The sequence below is a fragment of the Lathyrus oleraceus genome, chromosome 7, assembly GCF_024323335.1.
Source record: "Lathyrus oleraceus cultivar Zhongwan6 chromosome 7, CAAS_Psat_ZW6_1.0, whole genome shotgun sequence".
Lineage (NCBI taxonomy): Eukaryota > Viridiplantae > Streptophyta > Magnoliopsida > Fabales > Fabaceae > Lathyrus > Lathyrus oleraceus.
In genome coordinates, this window is record NC_066585.1 from 514,719,185 (window position 1) to 514,733,351 (window position 14,167).

A 14,167-nucleotide genomic window follows, 5' to 3' on the forward strand; every position below is an offset into this window, starting at 1 on the left:
CACCAAATCTTCTGATTGAATCTTCAAGATCTCCACATAGGAGTTAGGATATTCACCAGATATCCTAATTAATCATTTAACACAAACCAGAATTAACTGATTCAGTTTTATACACATGTGAGATGTCACAGTCCCGATGTCGTGACATCTTACATGACATGTTGGTCCAGATGTTGAACTTCTTCAACCCAACATATTAAAACAACAGAGGTGATTACATTATTTGTTTTACAAAATTAATGTCAATCTTAAGGTACCAACAATCCCCCCCTTTGGCAAATTTTAGCTAAAACAAATAACCCAAAATGGGTCTGCACTTCCTCTTTGTCAATGACAGCCCCATTGCCACCACCACTGTTGGTGTACATGAGGAAGAAGATGTACAAGGCTCAGCTCCATCACAACCCTTCCCCTCAACAGTAGGGCTTCCTGAAGAATATGTAATGCTAAGTACATAGATAATGTAACTCATATCACAAGACACAACTGTCTTCTTAACTCAGATCACAAGACACAACTGATATACCTAGTTAGTGACTTTTGTGTCTGAACCCATCTTCTCCTTGCTACCAGATATTGCTTGCTTTTGGTGCATCCTCAGGACAATGTTTCTCTCCCCCTTTTTAGCTAAACATTTATAAATGACACCTTCACAAAACCAGATCCAGGAGCAGTATGCCCAGATCTTAACAAACCCCATGGTTTAGAGGGAATGAATTGTCGCTCTTGTGAGAAGATGAGTGCTGATACATCCTTTAAATAGGTCAGACCATGCTTAGGAATTAACGGTAGGAGTAAATGCTTGGTCAAGATCCATAAATATTTGCTGAGAATCAGTCAGAGAATCACCACCAATATCCCAGACTATCTTTGAATACCTTTTATAGCTCTTGACTGTTTCTTTCCAGAAACAACAGTTCAAAGACTATTCCATAAATGCTGCCAGACACGTTGCAAGCTATGTCTTAACATTTGATACTGCTTTTGTCTGCATTCTTCATGTATTCTCCCTGTCACCATTTCCTAAAACCATTTTCTCACCTCCAGTGGTAGCTTGACATCTAGCACCACACATCCACATTTCCTTAAATAACTTCCAGCAGGTACATAGGATATCTTATGATAAGACATCACATATGACATCTTGTGAACACTCTGTCCTTTTTGTTCACAAGGAAAACTAACAGCAGTTTAAACAACTTAACAGTAGTTTAATCAGCAGCAAAAGCAAAACAATTACTAGCTATGGCTACTAGTAATACACACATGCACAAGGGTACTTCTCCTCCCCCTAAATCTGTGCAACAATCAGAATTACTAGTTATGGATGCAACTAGTAAGACACACAAATGCACCAGGGTATTCCTTCTCCCCCTAAATCTGTGCATACATCAAATAACAGAAACTCCAGCACCTGTTCCACACAACTGTAATACACAGGCTCATTCTAATATAACATAATGAGACACACCCCATCCATATTTCCTTATGACTGTAAGTTTCAGAAGGAAATAACAATATTGTCCACGGCAATGTCGTGACATCCGGTCAGACATTCTTCTGCTCACTCAGCCTTGACACACACCACAACAACCCACTAACTAACAAGGTTCCATACCTTGTTATCTGAGAACACATAGACCACAAGCTTGATGATTACTTGCAGTGCAAAGACAGAACTCCCCCTGTCATGAACAACCAACTCTCCTCTTGAAACATGGAGATCACACATGAACATATCCCACACCCCAAGGTTGGACCTTCACTAACTTCCTGATTCAAAGAGAACCCAAACCACTTGATGAATGGAAAACATAAGACGCATCTTCATGTCTTCAAGAGCACACCCTCTGTTCACCCCTCTTGGCTGAACACATCTACACTCTGTGTCAATCTCTCTTCCAACCAGAACAGAAAACCACTTCACAAAATGTTCTAACATGAGTGAGGACATCCTTCACAACATAACACCATCTGATAATCTTCAGCTATCACTGAGTCATTAGCTTGATCCACAAGAAACCAGACACAAATTGGGATATATACATTCTCATCCCATTACAAGAGATAGTCTTCCATATATAGCTCAACACACCTTCCACAAGCTCCAAGAGATGAATAGACAACACCTCCTTTTGTCTTCAACTTACTACTTTTCTGCTCAAAGTAAGTTGTCTCAGACCTTCCTCAAGAATAATCAGCTGCTATAAGTTGATTGTCTTGATCCTTCGAACTCACTTCTGAGATAGACCAAATGCCACTGGTTGATTACCTCCTTCATGAATCCTCATATGGAAAAAATCAAATGCCATTCTTTGACCTCTCCACGTTTATCAGACTTCTCCCAAAGATATTCTGACCTTCCAAGTGAGACTTGAACTTCAAGCTACATGTTGAACAAAACTTAGATTTTCTAAGACATGAACATGTAACATCCCCTCCATCCAGCAACTCCAAAGAACTGCAACGAGAATGATCTTTTTGAAGTATCCAATCTACAACCCTGTAGACCCTTCTATCTCAAGTTGATGTGCCACTTCACCAACTAAGAATCTGATGTTGAACCAAATGTCACACCATTGTGTTTTGACATCTAGCTGTTGAATTCAGCTCCTTCTTCTGCCACTTGAAAGAACTTCCTCCCTTCACAGAACAAGAGTTCAATGTTCTCATAGACTTGATTGTGGAACCAAGTTTGAGTAAACAACCTCCATCCTGCAGGTTTGTAGTTAAGTCATCCAAGCTCACACCTTGATGAATCCCTGCTTCTTCTCCAAAGACATCAGAAACTCTGATGCATGAGTCTTCAGAAGGACCAGTTAGAAACTCTCCCTACAGCTATACCAAGGATTCCACTTCCTAAGGTAAGGCTGTTTCCATGATGTTAAGAATGCTGCCACTTATTCTTAACTCCACAGTGTGCATTAGCCAATGCACTTCCTTACCTAGATCAGAAGTAAACTGATCCAAGTAACCACCATCAAGACTATGATGTTTTCTTCTTCTTGTACACACCAAGGCTGAATATGTTTCTTGCCAGGAAACCTTTTCAGAGATCATATGCTTTTGCTGCCACCAAAGTGATAGATCATAACCCAATGTACTATCCTTCCTGTGATTCTGCACAGGGTCTAGAAGACGAGATGTTCCAACATCTTTTAAAAACATCAGTTATCTTGAGCTCCAAGGATAATCAATAAATACTTGTACTTGGCACAAGTAGACATTGATCTTAAATCCTTTCCCAATTTTCCTTTCAGAAACTTCCACCATAAGAATACTTTGAGAATACTCTTCTTGTGTCAACATCTTCTGCTTGCAAGCACCTCAACAGTTTTGAGAATCTTTCCAGATTAAATTCACCCTTAGGAATGAGAGGGATGAATGTTACCTTGCAAATGTGTCACCCAACAACCAAAACCCATGTGACACAGGTCAACAGCCAACCAGACCCTAGGCTGACCAAACGTGAGGAGGTTAACCAAAACTCCCCCTCAAATTAACAATCATGGAAACTTCACACCAATATCCATGCATTGTACACAAATGTCTCAACATGACATACATCACCCCTATCGGTGGCAATTAACTCTATGAGTTATACCTATACATACTTCAATCACACCAATCAGACTCCAACTGACCATAAGTACTGGTGAAAGAAAACAACACCCATCAATAGTAGATATGCATTGCCAGAGCATACTACCTCAACCAATCTCTGAATCTTCATATTCTCACTCCTTGAAAGAACTGTCACTTCTGAGCGTGGTGTTTGAATAACTATATTCATGGTCCCAGTCCTCTCAAATGAAATATCAATCAGGTTACCCCAGTATTGACTTCTAACATCTAGGGGACTTGTCTTCCAACACAACATAGTACTTCAGGGAACAACTATCCAATCCTGATCAATCTATAGGAATAAGACAGACAGTAGGAAATTGCACCATGTCACATCTCAACCAGCTTCACTTCTAGAGATCAGACGTCTAAAAGTGACCTTCTTGAGCACACATACAATTGACCCTACCCTTGTCAACTTAGCACACACAGATGTCTCCTCTTCCAGGTCAGGAGTAGGTTCCAAACAAAAGTATCCCTTTGTTTGACACCTAAACATATCTGCTCTTCAACCAGTAGCTGCATACTTGTTGAACAACATGTTCTAACATCACATAGAACATTAGTTCCACCTCCTTGGAACAAAACCCTCCTTGAAAGTCTTCAAGGTCTTCATATACACTACCCAAGAAAGTAAAAGAATCAGTGATCAGGTGATTCTTACAATCCTGAAGTGAGAACGTCATGATGAGTGGACTTGAGGAGACTCAAGTATCTTTGACATCTTCAGTAGATTATGATGCAATCTTGAATACAGCAGCCTTTCATCCACATGAGGGGAAACTACATCAGAGTTTGATTTTTGCCAGGTATTATGCAGCGGAAATCATAATACAACTCAACCTATGAACACACACTTCACCAGATCAGCCTCCAAGAACATACCAAGTTTGAATATGTTCCAATACTAGCACAGTTGTTCCACACAAAGGTCAATTGCCAACGTTCAGAGACAGGTACACACAGTTCCTGTCATGAATAGTCCAACCACCTACTTCAAGGGACCATTTAGGGGGAACACAGAACCTTCCAAAGGTTCCACCATCAGTACTAACATAACTCCTTGCAAGATACCAGAAAGTATCACCCATGGATCTCATCCAGAAACAGAACAGGATGCCTGCTCTGATACCAATTGAAATTCTGGTATAGTCAAAATTCAGATGTTCTACACGAAGTCATGACATCTGATCCAACATTGTTACTAATACAGCAAGACAGTTATACAAATTAAAACCCAGAACTCATATGCACCCAGTCACAGATGTCAAGACATCTGTGAATATACCACCATGGAAAGAAGAACATCCAGTTTTGTCCATCTAGTGCAAAGACACAGTAGAGATCAAACATAGCCCTTATGTTTATTGATCCTGCCCAGTTATCAGCATGATGTCTCAACATTGATTTGAACATCACCTGTCCCAACATTACAGATGGGTGAACTGTAACAGACCAACCAGTCTATACATCAGTATTAGCAGTCAATAATGAATGTCATAACATTCTGTTTTGCATTCAGACTGCAGGCTATGTGTCAGGTCTGTTATTCCCTTCATAAACAGACTAGAAACAAACTGAGTTATAACAGACAAAATATAGTGTGCAGAAGGTAAAAACACCAGTAATTGTTAACCCAGTTCGGTACAACATTACCTACTCTGGGGGCATACCAAGCCAGGAAGAAGATCCACTATTAGCAGTATTAATTCAGAGTTAAACTCCCCCGTTTACAACTTTTCACTTAATCCCTACCCAATGCAATCTATACCTAGGCACTCCTAGATAGAAACCTCCAGTTTCCATTCCTATCACTACAATTACCATGTAATGCTTAGACAACTTGAACATGCTTCACAGCTTCGTTCAAGAACATACCAACTCTTGCCTACAGGCTTTAAGTTACAAATAATCTCATGCTTTCAAGCACTGAGAAACACCTGGTAACCTTCCCACAGGTTGGGAGGTTTACCTCACACACACCCCTAATTTTTACATTGTTTGAGGCTTACAAAACCTAGGTTACAATCTGCTATTTATAACCTAACCACCCAACTGGATTTGGGCCTTCAGAAATCGCAGCAAGCTTCTCCTTTGCTGTTACAAAGCTGGCAGAATTCTTCTGCTACAATCAAGGTCTTCAATCTTTTATTTCCTAAAAGATCTCCATATTTGGAAACTGTATATTCACCAAATATATTCACCAAATCTTCTGAATGAATCTTCAAGATCTCCACATAGGAGTTAGGATATTCACCAGATATCCTAATTAATCATTTAACACAAACCAGAATTAACTGATTCAATTTTATACACATGTGAGATGTCACAGTCCCGATGTCGTGACATCTTACATGACATGTTGGTCCAGATGTTGAACTTCTTCAACCCAACATATTAAAACATTAAAGGTGATTACATTATTTGTTTTACAAAATTAATGCCAATCTTAAGGTACCAACAATTTATATCGCCTCATAAATCATAAAAACATCTGTTTAAATTTCAGTGGCAGAGCATTATTGAAAGTGTTAGTTGGTTTGATTAATTGGTTTGGATAATGTTTTGGTATGGTAAGTCTTGTTATGGTATGTCTGCTGAAACTTGTTGTGTAGGTTATGTAGGTTTGCATGAATGTAGGATGTGCCTAGTGTCTATGTTGGAGTATTGAATGTCATGGCTTAGTTTGTTTATAGCATAATGTATGGACTGTCATAGTGTTGCATGAACTGTGGACTAAGATGCTATCTTGATCTCTATTTGATTCAGGATTGAGGTATGCTTGGTAGCATGAATTCTTGGTCATGGAATGGTTTTGGCATGGCACATGAAAGTTTGGCATGACATAATGCACATGAAGAGGTTTTGGAATACAACTTGAAGAACTTGGAGGACCACATGAAGAATCAAGAGAAAAATAGACTAGGAGTAGGTTTATGATTAGTTTGACTTTTGGTCAACCGTTTGACCAAAAGTCGACCTTAGGTCAAAAATGGCTCCTTTTGTGTAATTTGTAATTTTTCTCTTTTTGTAATGAAATGTAATGTTTGTACTTGAATATTGGCCTTTGAATGCAAGTGTGACTTATTTCTCAAGCAAAGTGATTTTCCCTCCAAATTATGAATTTGAAAATATTTGAAATCCTTGAATCTTGATCCTTTGGATTTTTGAATTGCAATGTCTTGAATCAAAATAGAATAAAGCCAATTAATTAGTCCTGCAAGACCTCAAAAGAGAAATTAGTCAACAAAAAGTCAACCTCACATGGTTGACTTTGTTGAATAAGTCAAACTTGAAAATGACTTCAAATTCATCTATCCATAATATAAACAAAATGTCTAGACCAAAGTTAGGGATCCCCAAAGACTTAGTCAAAAAATATGAACATCTCAAGATCAAGTGTAGCACAATGATACCATAGACTTGATTCACAAGTGCACCATATAAATCCTAGCCCATGAATTAATTTATTTGCCACAATTCAATCTTTTGTATCTTAAATAGCAAGAAACCTTGAGCCTACGATGTTATTTGAAAAATGCAATTGCAGATGAATGTCTCATAATAGATGATTAGGATAAGGCTATGTAGATAAAATGAGAAAAGATAGGGCAAAGTTTGGGATATGGCAATATGATCATGACATTATACCTAGTTTAATGAATCAAACATATTTGATATTTACGCTTTTTTAATGCATGTTATACATGTATCTTGCTTGTGATCCTTAAAAGTTTTTTTTCTTCATGTTATCCTTAAAAATTTCTATGCACTCTTTTAATTTAAAAAGCTTTTTTTTAGGAAAACCTCACAAACATAAAAATACTAGAAAGAATTGAAATGGTCAAGTCTTGATTTTTTAATCTATCATTAACTACCAAACTTAAAAGATGTGGGACACACCTTATATTCAAAAGAATTCCCTTACCCGTTAAACCATTCTTGTTCTAAAATTTTTTCTTCAAACAAGATACATCCACTTGGATGATGCATTGTCAATGGTGTTAGTGTTTATAGACACATTCTTAAGACCTCATCCCCTCAAAACCTCCTCAGCCTAAGCTACCACCTATACCAATATGAATAATTAATCTCCTCTGACTAGATGATGAAATACCTGCTATGATGAATCACCCCAAAGAATGTTCTCTCAATTTATATAACAATTTTTAGCAACAAAAGTCATTACATTTATTTCAACCCCACAATATTATATTTAATACTCAAACAACACAATGTTAATATATATATATCAAACAACACAATGTCAATTACTACTAAACTGATATTGGCACTCAATTCATATCGCATACATAAATAGAAGTTGACTCAAACACTAATGAAACTACAACATTAAAACAAGTAAAACACTAATTTTGCTACAAAACATTCAGAAAGACTAAGAGCACTATAAGAGTCATTAAAACTTTTTCTTTCAATCTTTCAACATTCAACGTCTTCATTATTCTTTTCTTCTTGAATACTCCATGTCTTCCACTACAAATTAAGAAAAGTTGAATTTATTTTGTATTTCATTTTCTTTCGACAACTCCTTAATCTCATATTTACATTTTAAGTTAAAAAATGGAACAAAACGAATAGAGTCAATTTAAGTTGTCGAGTTCATAATGTCAGCTGCGCTCCACTTATTGATAAACTAACGAGTTGGTGGATCAATATGTTATTTAAAATTTTAATCAATATGTTATTTAAAATTTTAATATTAAACATAAATTAGCAAAGATAATTCATATGTTTTTATATGTTCCCCAAGTTCAACTCATGATTTAAACACAAATGCTTTTAATTTAGATTTCAAGACAACAAAAATCATCAAATAAGTCATAGATAAATATTGGTCCCGGCGGGGCTCGAACCCGCGACCTTCGGCTCATAAGACCAACGCTCTAACCAACTGAGCTACGGGACCATGTTTTTTCCCCTTCTTTTTTTCTAAAAATAATAAAGAAAAAATGCAATCTAATAAAAATGTATTTCTTATAATATAAAAAAACTCGCAGCGTCAATTTATCATAATTGAAAACTCGTTAATCTCATTTGACTTAAAGTTTAATTGATTCTAAAGTCACGTATAATTGATAATAAATTATTGACGGTGTAAAATAAAATTTATGACGATGTATTAGAATTAAACCTATTAATAAATAATATTGCAACAATATTGTATTAAATAGTCTAATGATCTCGAATATATAAAATTAGAGAACAATTTAATAAATTGTATAAATCAACAATATAATTTTTTTAAAATCTGTATTCAATCAAATCTTCTAGATGTCGGATCAGGTTCCCTGTAGTCAAGAATTTATCGCTTTCACACATTAGGTACATTCTTAGTCATTGGAATAAGATTGTATAATTCATATTTCAACTGCAATACATATGGCGCAACTAATGATTTTCCCAAATCATCTCCATATGGTGACATCTTTAAAAATAACTTCCAAGAACCTTCTTGTTTGATTATTTCACATTCTTTACGCAATACTTTCATGTCTCTCAAACCTTTCATGAGTTTTAGGTTCTATTACAAAACCATTTTCATCTACTTGAAAATAATCATCATTTCTATACAAGGAAGGATAAAAGTTGAGTGAGAAAATGGGCTATAGATGAAAATTTCCCGAGGAAATGCAAAAGACAAACTCATGAGAGGACAATGGATGAAAGAAAACAATGACTCATCTATTTATATAATTGTTAATCCGTTAGCTAGTGTAGTCTATTATTACCTAACAATAAATTTACACATATTTATGTAGGAGAAGATCATCAATTATCCTCGTTGTGAACATGCAAACATATCAACGACCTACATCGTTTGGACCTTCCCAAGGTAGCTTCATCAATATGTAGCATTAAATTTATCACGTTCCCTAGGGAATCCAAAAGTTGCATGCCTTATAGATTTCTCCCGAGGGACTTACCCTTCTAGGTCTAACTTGATAAATTCATTCTTATAGGTCCCTTAATTCTAGGTATAGTCTAAGGAACTCTCCCTTCCAGCTCTCGATGGCAAGGGAATATAATTACTTCTTGTCATATCCCAAAATTTACCATACCCCACACAATTTTCATCTGATCTATGACCCTAATTCATGTGCATACATCCATATTAATCATTTCATTTGCATTAGCATTGTTCAAAACAAGAAGGCAAGCATCATGGATTCAAGGTGTTGTTGCTTTGTACCTGATGAAAGCTAGGGTTTTTTGTTCTCAAGTGTGTCTTAGGATGTGGTCCACCAAGTCAAAATCTAATTTCTGAATTTTGCATCCTTGATTCTTATGTGGCATTTAGGTTTGAGGACTCATCTGCGTCATTTGGTCAACTTAATGAATTCATTTGCTTGATTAAGTCGTTTATGTTATCATTATACTTGATCATTGCATTTGGATTGAAGTTCATTCATTCAAGTCCATAGTTTGAATTGCATGGTTCATAAACCTTTTATTCCATTACAAAGTTCAATTCATTTGATTCAAATTCATTTAAATGACATCATTCATTTGATCATTCATTCTAAGCATTGTGGTTCACTTCATTACAAGATGCATTTTAATGGCAATGTTCAAATTGAGAATTCATCATTCAAATTTCAAAATCATACTTTGGAATGAAGCTTGTTACTTAGCATACAAGTATCATTTTTACCATTTTTGATCCATTCAAAGTCATTTTCATACAAGACATGTATGGAAATCCAAGTTCATTTGCATTTAAAAGGGAATTTTGCATTTCAAAAACAATTCATACATCACAAGTCCTTACAAATCAAACCATACAAAAAAGTTACATTTTTACCTAAGTTGTCTTTATGTCAACTGTTGACTTTTTGATCAACCAGTTGACCAAAGTCAACTATCCTAACCCTAATTCCTATTCTGCTTTTCCCAAAAGTCATCCATTTGCTTGATTCCTCAAAGCCTTCAAGCTCCACATGTTTTTGATATTCTCCATGTTCCAAGTTACTTCAAGAACAAACCGCATGGGTAGCATCTTGAAGGCCTTTGCTGAATCCTTATGCTGCTAAACAACCTAAAAAAAACCAGTCCAATAAAACCATTCAATATAAACCAGTATATACACATTTACAATAAAGGATTCCCACCAAATGGAAAAGGAAAATAAAAGAAAATGCCCAAAACAAAGGGTACAAAGGAAAAAGATTTGTCAAAAGGGAAAAATAAACAAAAAAAAAAAGAAAAGAAAAATATGTCATACTAAAATGGTGCAAGGATCACAAGAACCATTTCTTATCAAATCATCACAAGATTATACACATTATTACATTTAGATTAATGCCTTTGATAGTTATCTTTTAGTTTAATATTCATATTTATGCAATAATAATGTCATTTATGGCTACCTTTTAATGTAGTATTCATTTTTATGTCAATGACAATGTTAATAATAATTTTCATGTGTATGTTCAATTTAGGTAATGCAATCAATTTTTACAGGCCTTATTTATCCATTCATTTTTAGTACAAATTGTTTATTCAATAGAGTATTATAGGCCCTATTTTGAAGTTTTGATATGTCATATGTTTATAGGTCATTTTTACAGGTTTTATTTTGTATACTTATATGTCATTGTTATAGGACATGTTTTGTACACTTTCATGTCATATTTGATCATTTACATGTCCTTTATTAGCCACTTAATGACATGTTTTGAATAAACACATTATTGTTCATTCATATTGAATCACAATCATGTTTTGTGGCATTTACAATACTTACATGACATGTTTTTGAAGCATCATATTCATTCAATATCATTTGACAACATAAACAATCATAATTTTTATTCAAATAATTTAATAGTTAGTGATGACATAAGCTTCTTTTTTTTGTTATCCCTTCTCTCTCTAATGTGGACGCCGCAGCAACTGCTCCAACCAGTGCCACCCCACACACTCTTCCACTCTTATTCGCCTTCAAATCTTACAAAGATTCCATCTTTTGCGAAACTGAATTCGACCCACCATTCCAAAATTCGCAATGGAGTTGCGAAGACCTCAATAACTTTGGAAGAACTTCCCCCAAACGCGCTTCGGAGGAAGCGGGAAGCCGAATGGAGCGGAGGATTCTCCCTTGGCTTGGATTTGGGAATGGCTCGCACTGGGATTGCACTCAGCAAAGGCTTCATTGTTCGCCCTTTAACGGTATAAGTTTCTACTTTCTCTTGTTATAATGAATTCAGCATGCAATTTGGTACTCTATCAGCATCACATAATCTGTTAAGGGCTTTCTTAGGCCATGATTGATCCATATTTGGCTCTTGTAACCATTGGGTGAGAGTTTTGGGGATGAATAGGAGGAGGGTTTATGGCAGGTTGGTGAGAGATCCATATTTGGCTCTTAAAAAAACTTACAAAAATAAGCTGAAAACAACTTATTAACATGTCGTTTACTTAAAATCTCTCAAATAGTCTTATTGGTAATGCTTATGCCAGTAAATAAGTGCAATTATGGATTATCTTATTTGTGTTTCATCATTAGCCATTCATTTTTATAATCCTAAAGTTGCTTTAGGTTTTGGAACTCCGAGGACAGAAACTCGAGGTGCAGATAATGAACATTGCCGAAAAACAGGTCCGGGTTCATCTTTTCTCATATGAAGTGCTTAAAATTTAGGTTGATAAAGATCTGTTTTGTAAATTATAGGAGGCTGATGAGTTTATAATTGGACTTCCAAGATCTTCTGATGGAAAAGAAACAACACAGTCGAACATAGTCCGTACCGTTGCCGGAAGGCTAGCTGTTCGGGCTGCTGAGAGGTAATGCGTGTCAATGTGTTTACATTTTTTATCACAACTTTTATATCTATTTTAGATCTCAATTCTAATTTCAGGGGTTGGAGAGTATATCTACAGGATGAACACGGAACAACAACAGATGCCATCGTTCGAATGGTCGACATGTAATTGCTTTTAAACTTATATTTATTGGTTATATTGTATATCCTTATACTTTCTTTTTTTGGGTTGGTAGAGGAAGTGACAATAACTGTCGTAAACTCGCATATAATTGTGAGGTTGCAGATTCGAATTTGGGACTAAGTATTCAGCCTAACAATATCGACATTTATCAGTTGAATTAAGTCTTACGGTTTTATCCTTATACTCTTTATTTTGGAATTGACACACTTAAAAAAACTCTTTCAGGGGATTGAGTAAGTCTAATCGGCAGAAGAAACTTGATGCCTATGCTGCTGTGGTATGTAGATAGATATTCTTCTGTTTATAGTTTTAAACAGGTTCAGAGTTCAAACTCTGGAAATTAACATAATCACTAACTTGGTAACATTTACGGAGAAAAATTTATACAGATTTGTGTTTTCGGGGTATCTATTTTCGTGTTTTTTCTGGTTTGAAGTGGCAATTAGAAGAGAAGGCAGTTATAGATTATTGATCGTTATTTTTTTTTCCCTTTAACTAGATGTTACTGGAGAGATATTTCTCGACATCAGGTGAGAAAACTGAACTCGTCTTGCCGAAGAATCTTGAACTACAAGAAAAGCTTAGAAAGGGGCCTCCGAAAGATGATGATTTTTACTCCGATGAAGATTAATCACAGAATAAAAGAGTTTGTACCATTCCATCATTCATGTTCACAGAGTTGAAGTGTGCATGAGGAAAAGTTAAGGTTAAAGTTGTTGGTGAGTAATGTGTCTGTTTTGTTGAAATTGTTAATAGGCTTTTTGTGACTGTGAAGATACTTGAGATGATTTAGTTAATTCAATTGAGAAACTGAATGAATACAGTGAATGCCTTTAGGTTTTCTCTTGCATTTCAACTTAATTTATTACCAATTTATACAACCCATAAAAGTAAATCAAGTTTCATAAACAGTAAGAAATATCTGAGACATTTTTGTTAATATAGTGAAATTAAACCAATTATATAGTGTGAATTGAGACATCTTAGCATATGCCATAATTCCTCAAGAGATCAACTCCATCCACTTTTACTACATTTACTTTCACGTTTCAGCCATAATTTGTCTTAACTTAAAATAGTAAATCTATCACTTAATACATGTAAACATCACTAATAAAATTATAAATAATCATAGGAAAGAAAAGCTTTGGAGGAAAAAAGAATAGAAAGAGAAATAGATACATTTTCTCTACTTTTCTAAAAAGAAATGTTGTAGAGAATTAAAAATGAATGCTAATCATTAATTTAAATGTATTATATAAACAAATTAGATTTGAAATTTTTATTTAAACTTTCTAGAAACATAAATTCTTCTATCTATGTTATTGCAATACTCTTAAATTAAAAATAAATTAATAATAAATATTTATTTATTATTCTCTTCTCTTAAACACACTTTTTTTTTAAAATAGTGAAAACAATTATATTTTCCCCTTTATTCCTTTCCTTTAAAAGCAGCAATTCTCTTTCATAGATTTCATTTATTTTGTAAAAACAATTTTTTATTATTATTTTCTAAATTGTGTTAAATTTACTTTTTTATTATTATTTTCTAAATTGTGTTAAATTTACT

The 14,167-nt window shown here is 34.9% G+C and overlaps 1 protein-coding gene and 1 non-coding gene across 2 annotated transcripts; one reads left to right on the forward strand and one right to left on the reverse strand.

Annotated features, from left to right (window-relative positions):
* Positions 1-8,480: 8,480 nt before the first annotated feature.
* TRNAI-UAU (transfer RNA isoleucine (anticodon UAU)) lies at positions 8,481-8,554 on the reverse strand. The gene has a single exon. It is a non-coding gene; the product is annotated as a tRNA-Ile (tRNA).
* Positions 8,555-11,411: 2,857 nt separating this feature from the next.
* On the forward strand, positions 11,412-13,435 carry LOC127105006 (uncharacterized). Its single transcript, XM_051042157.1, has 6 exons — positions 11,412-11,817; positions 12,188-12,247; positions 12,320-12,432; positions 12,507-12,575; positions 12,820-12,871; positions 13,094-13,435. The coding sequence occupies exons 1-6, from the start codon at positions 11,524-11,526 to the stop codon at positions 13,223-13,225; spliced, it is 720 nt and encodes a 239-aa protein (XP_050898114.1). The 5' UTR covers positions 11,412-11,523; the 3' UTR covers positions 13,226-13,435.
* Positions 13,436-14,167: the final 732 nt, after the last annotated feature.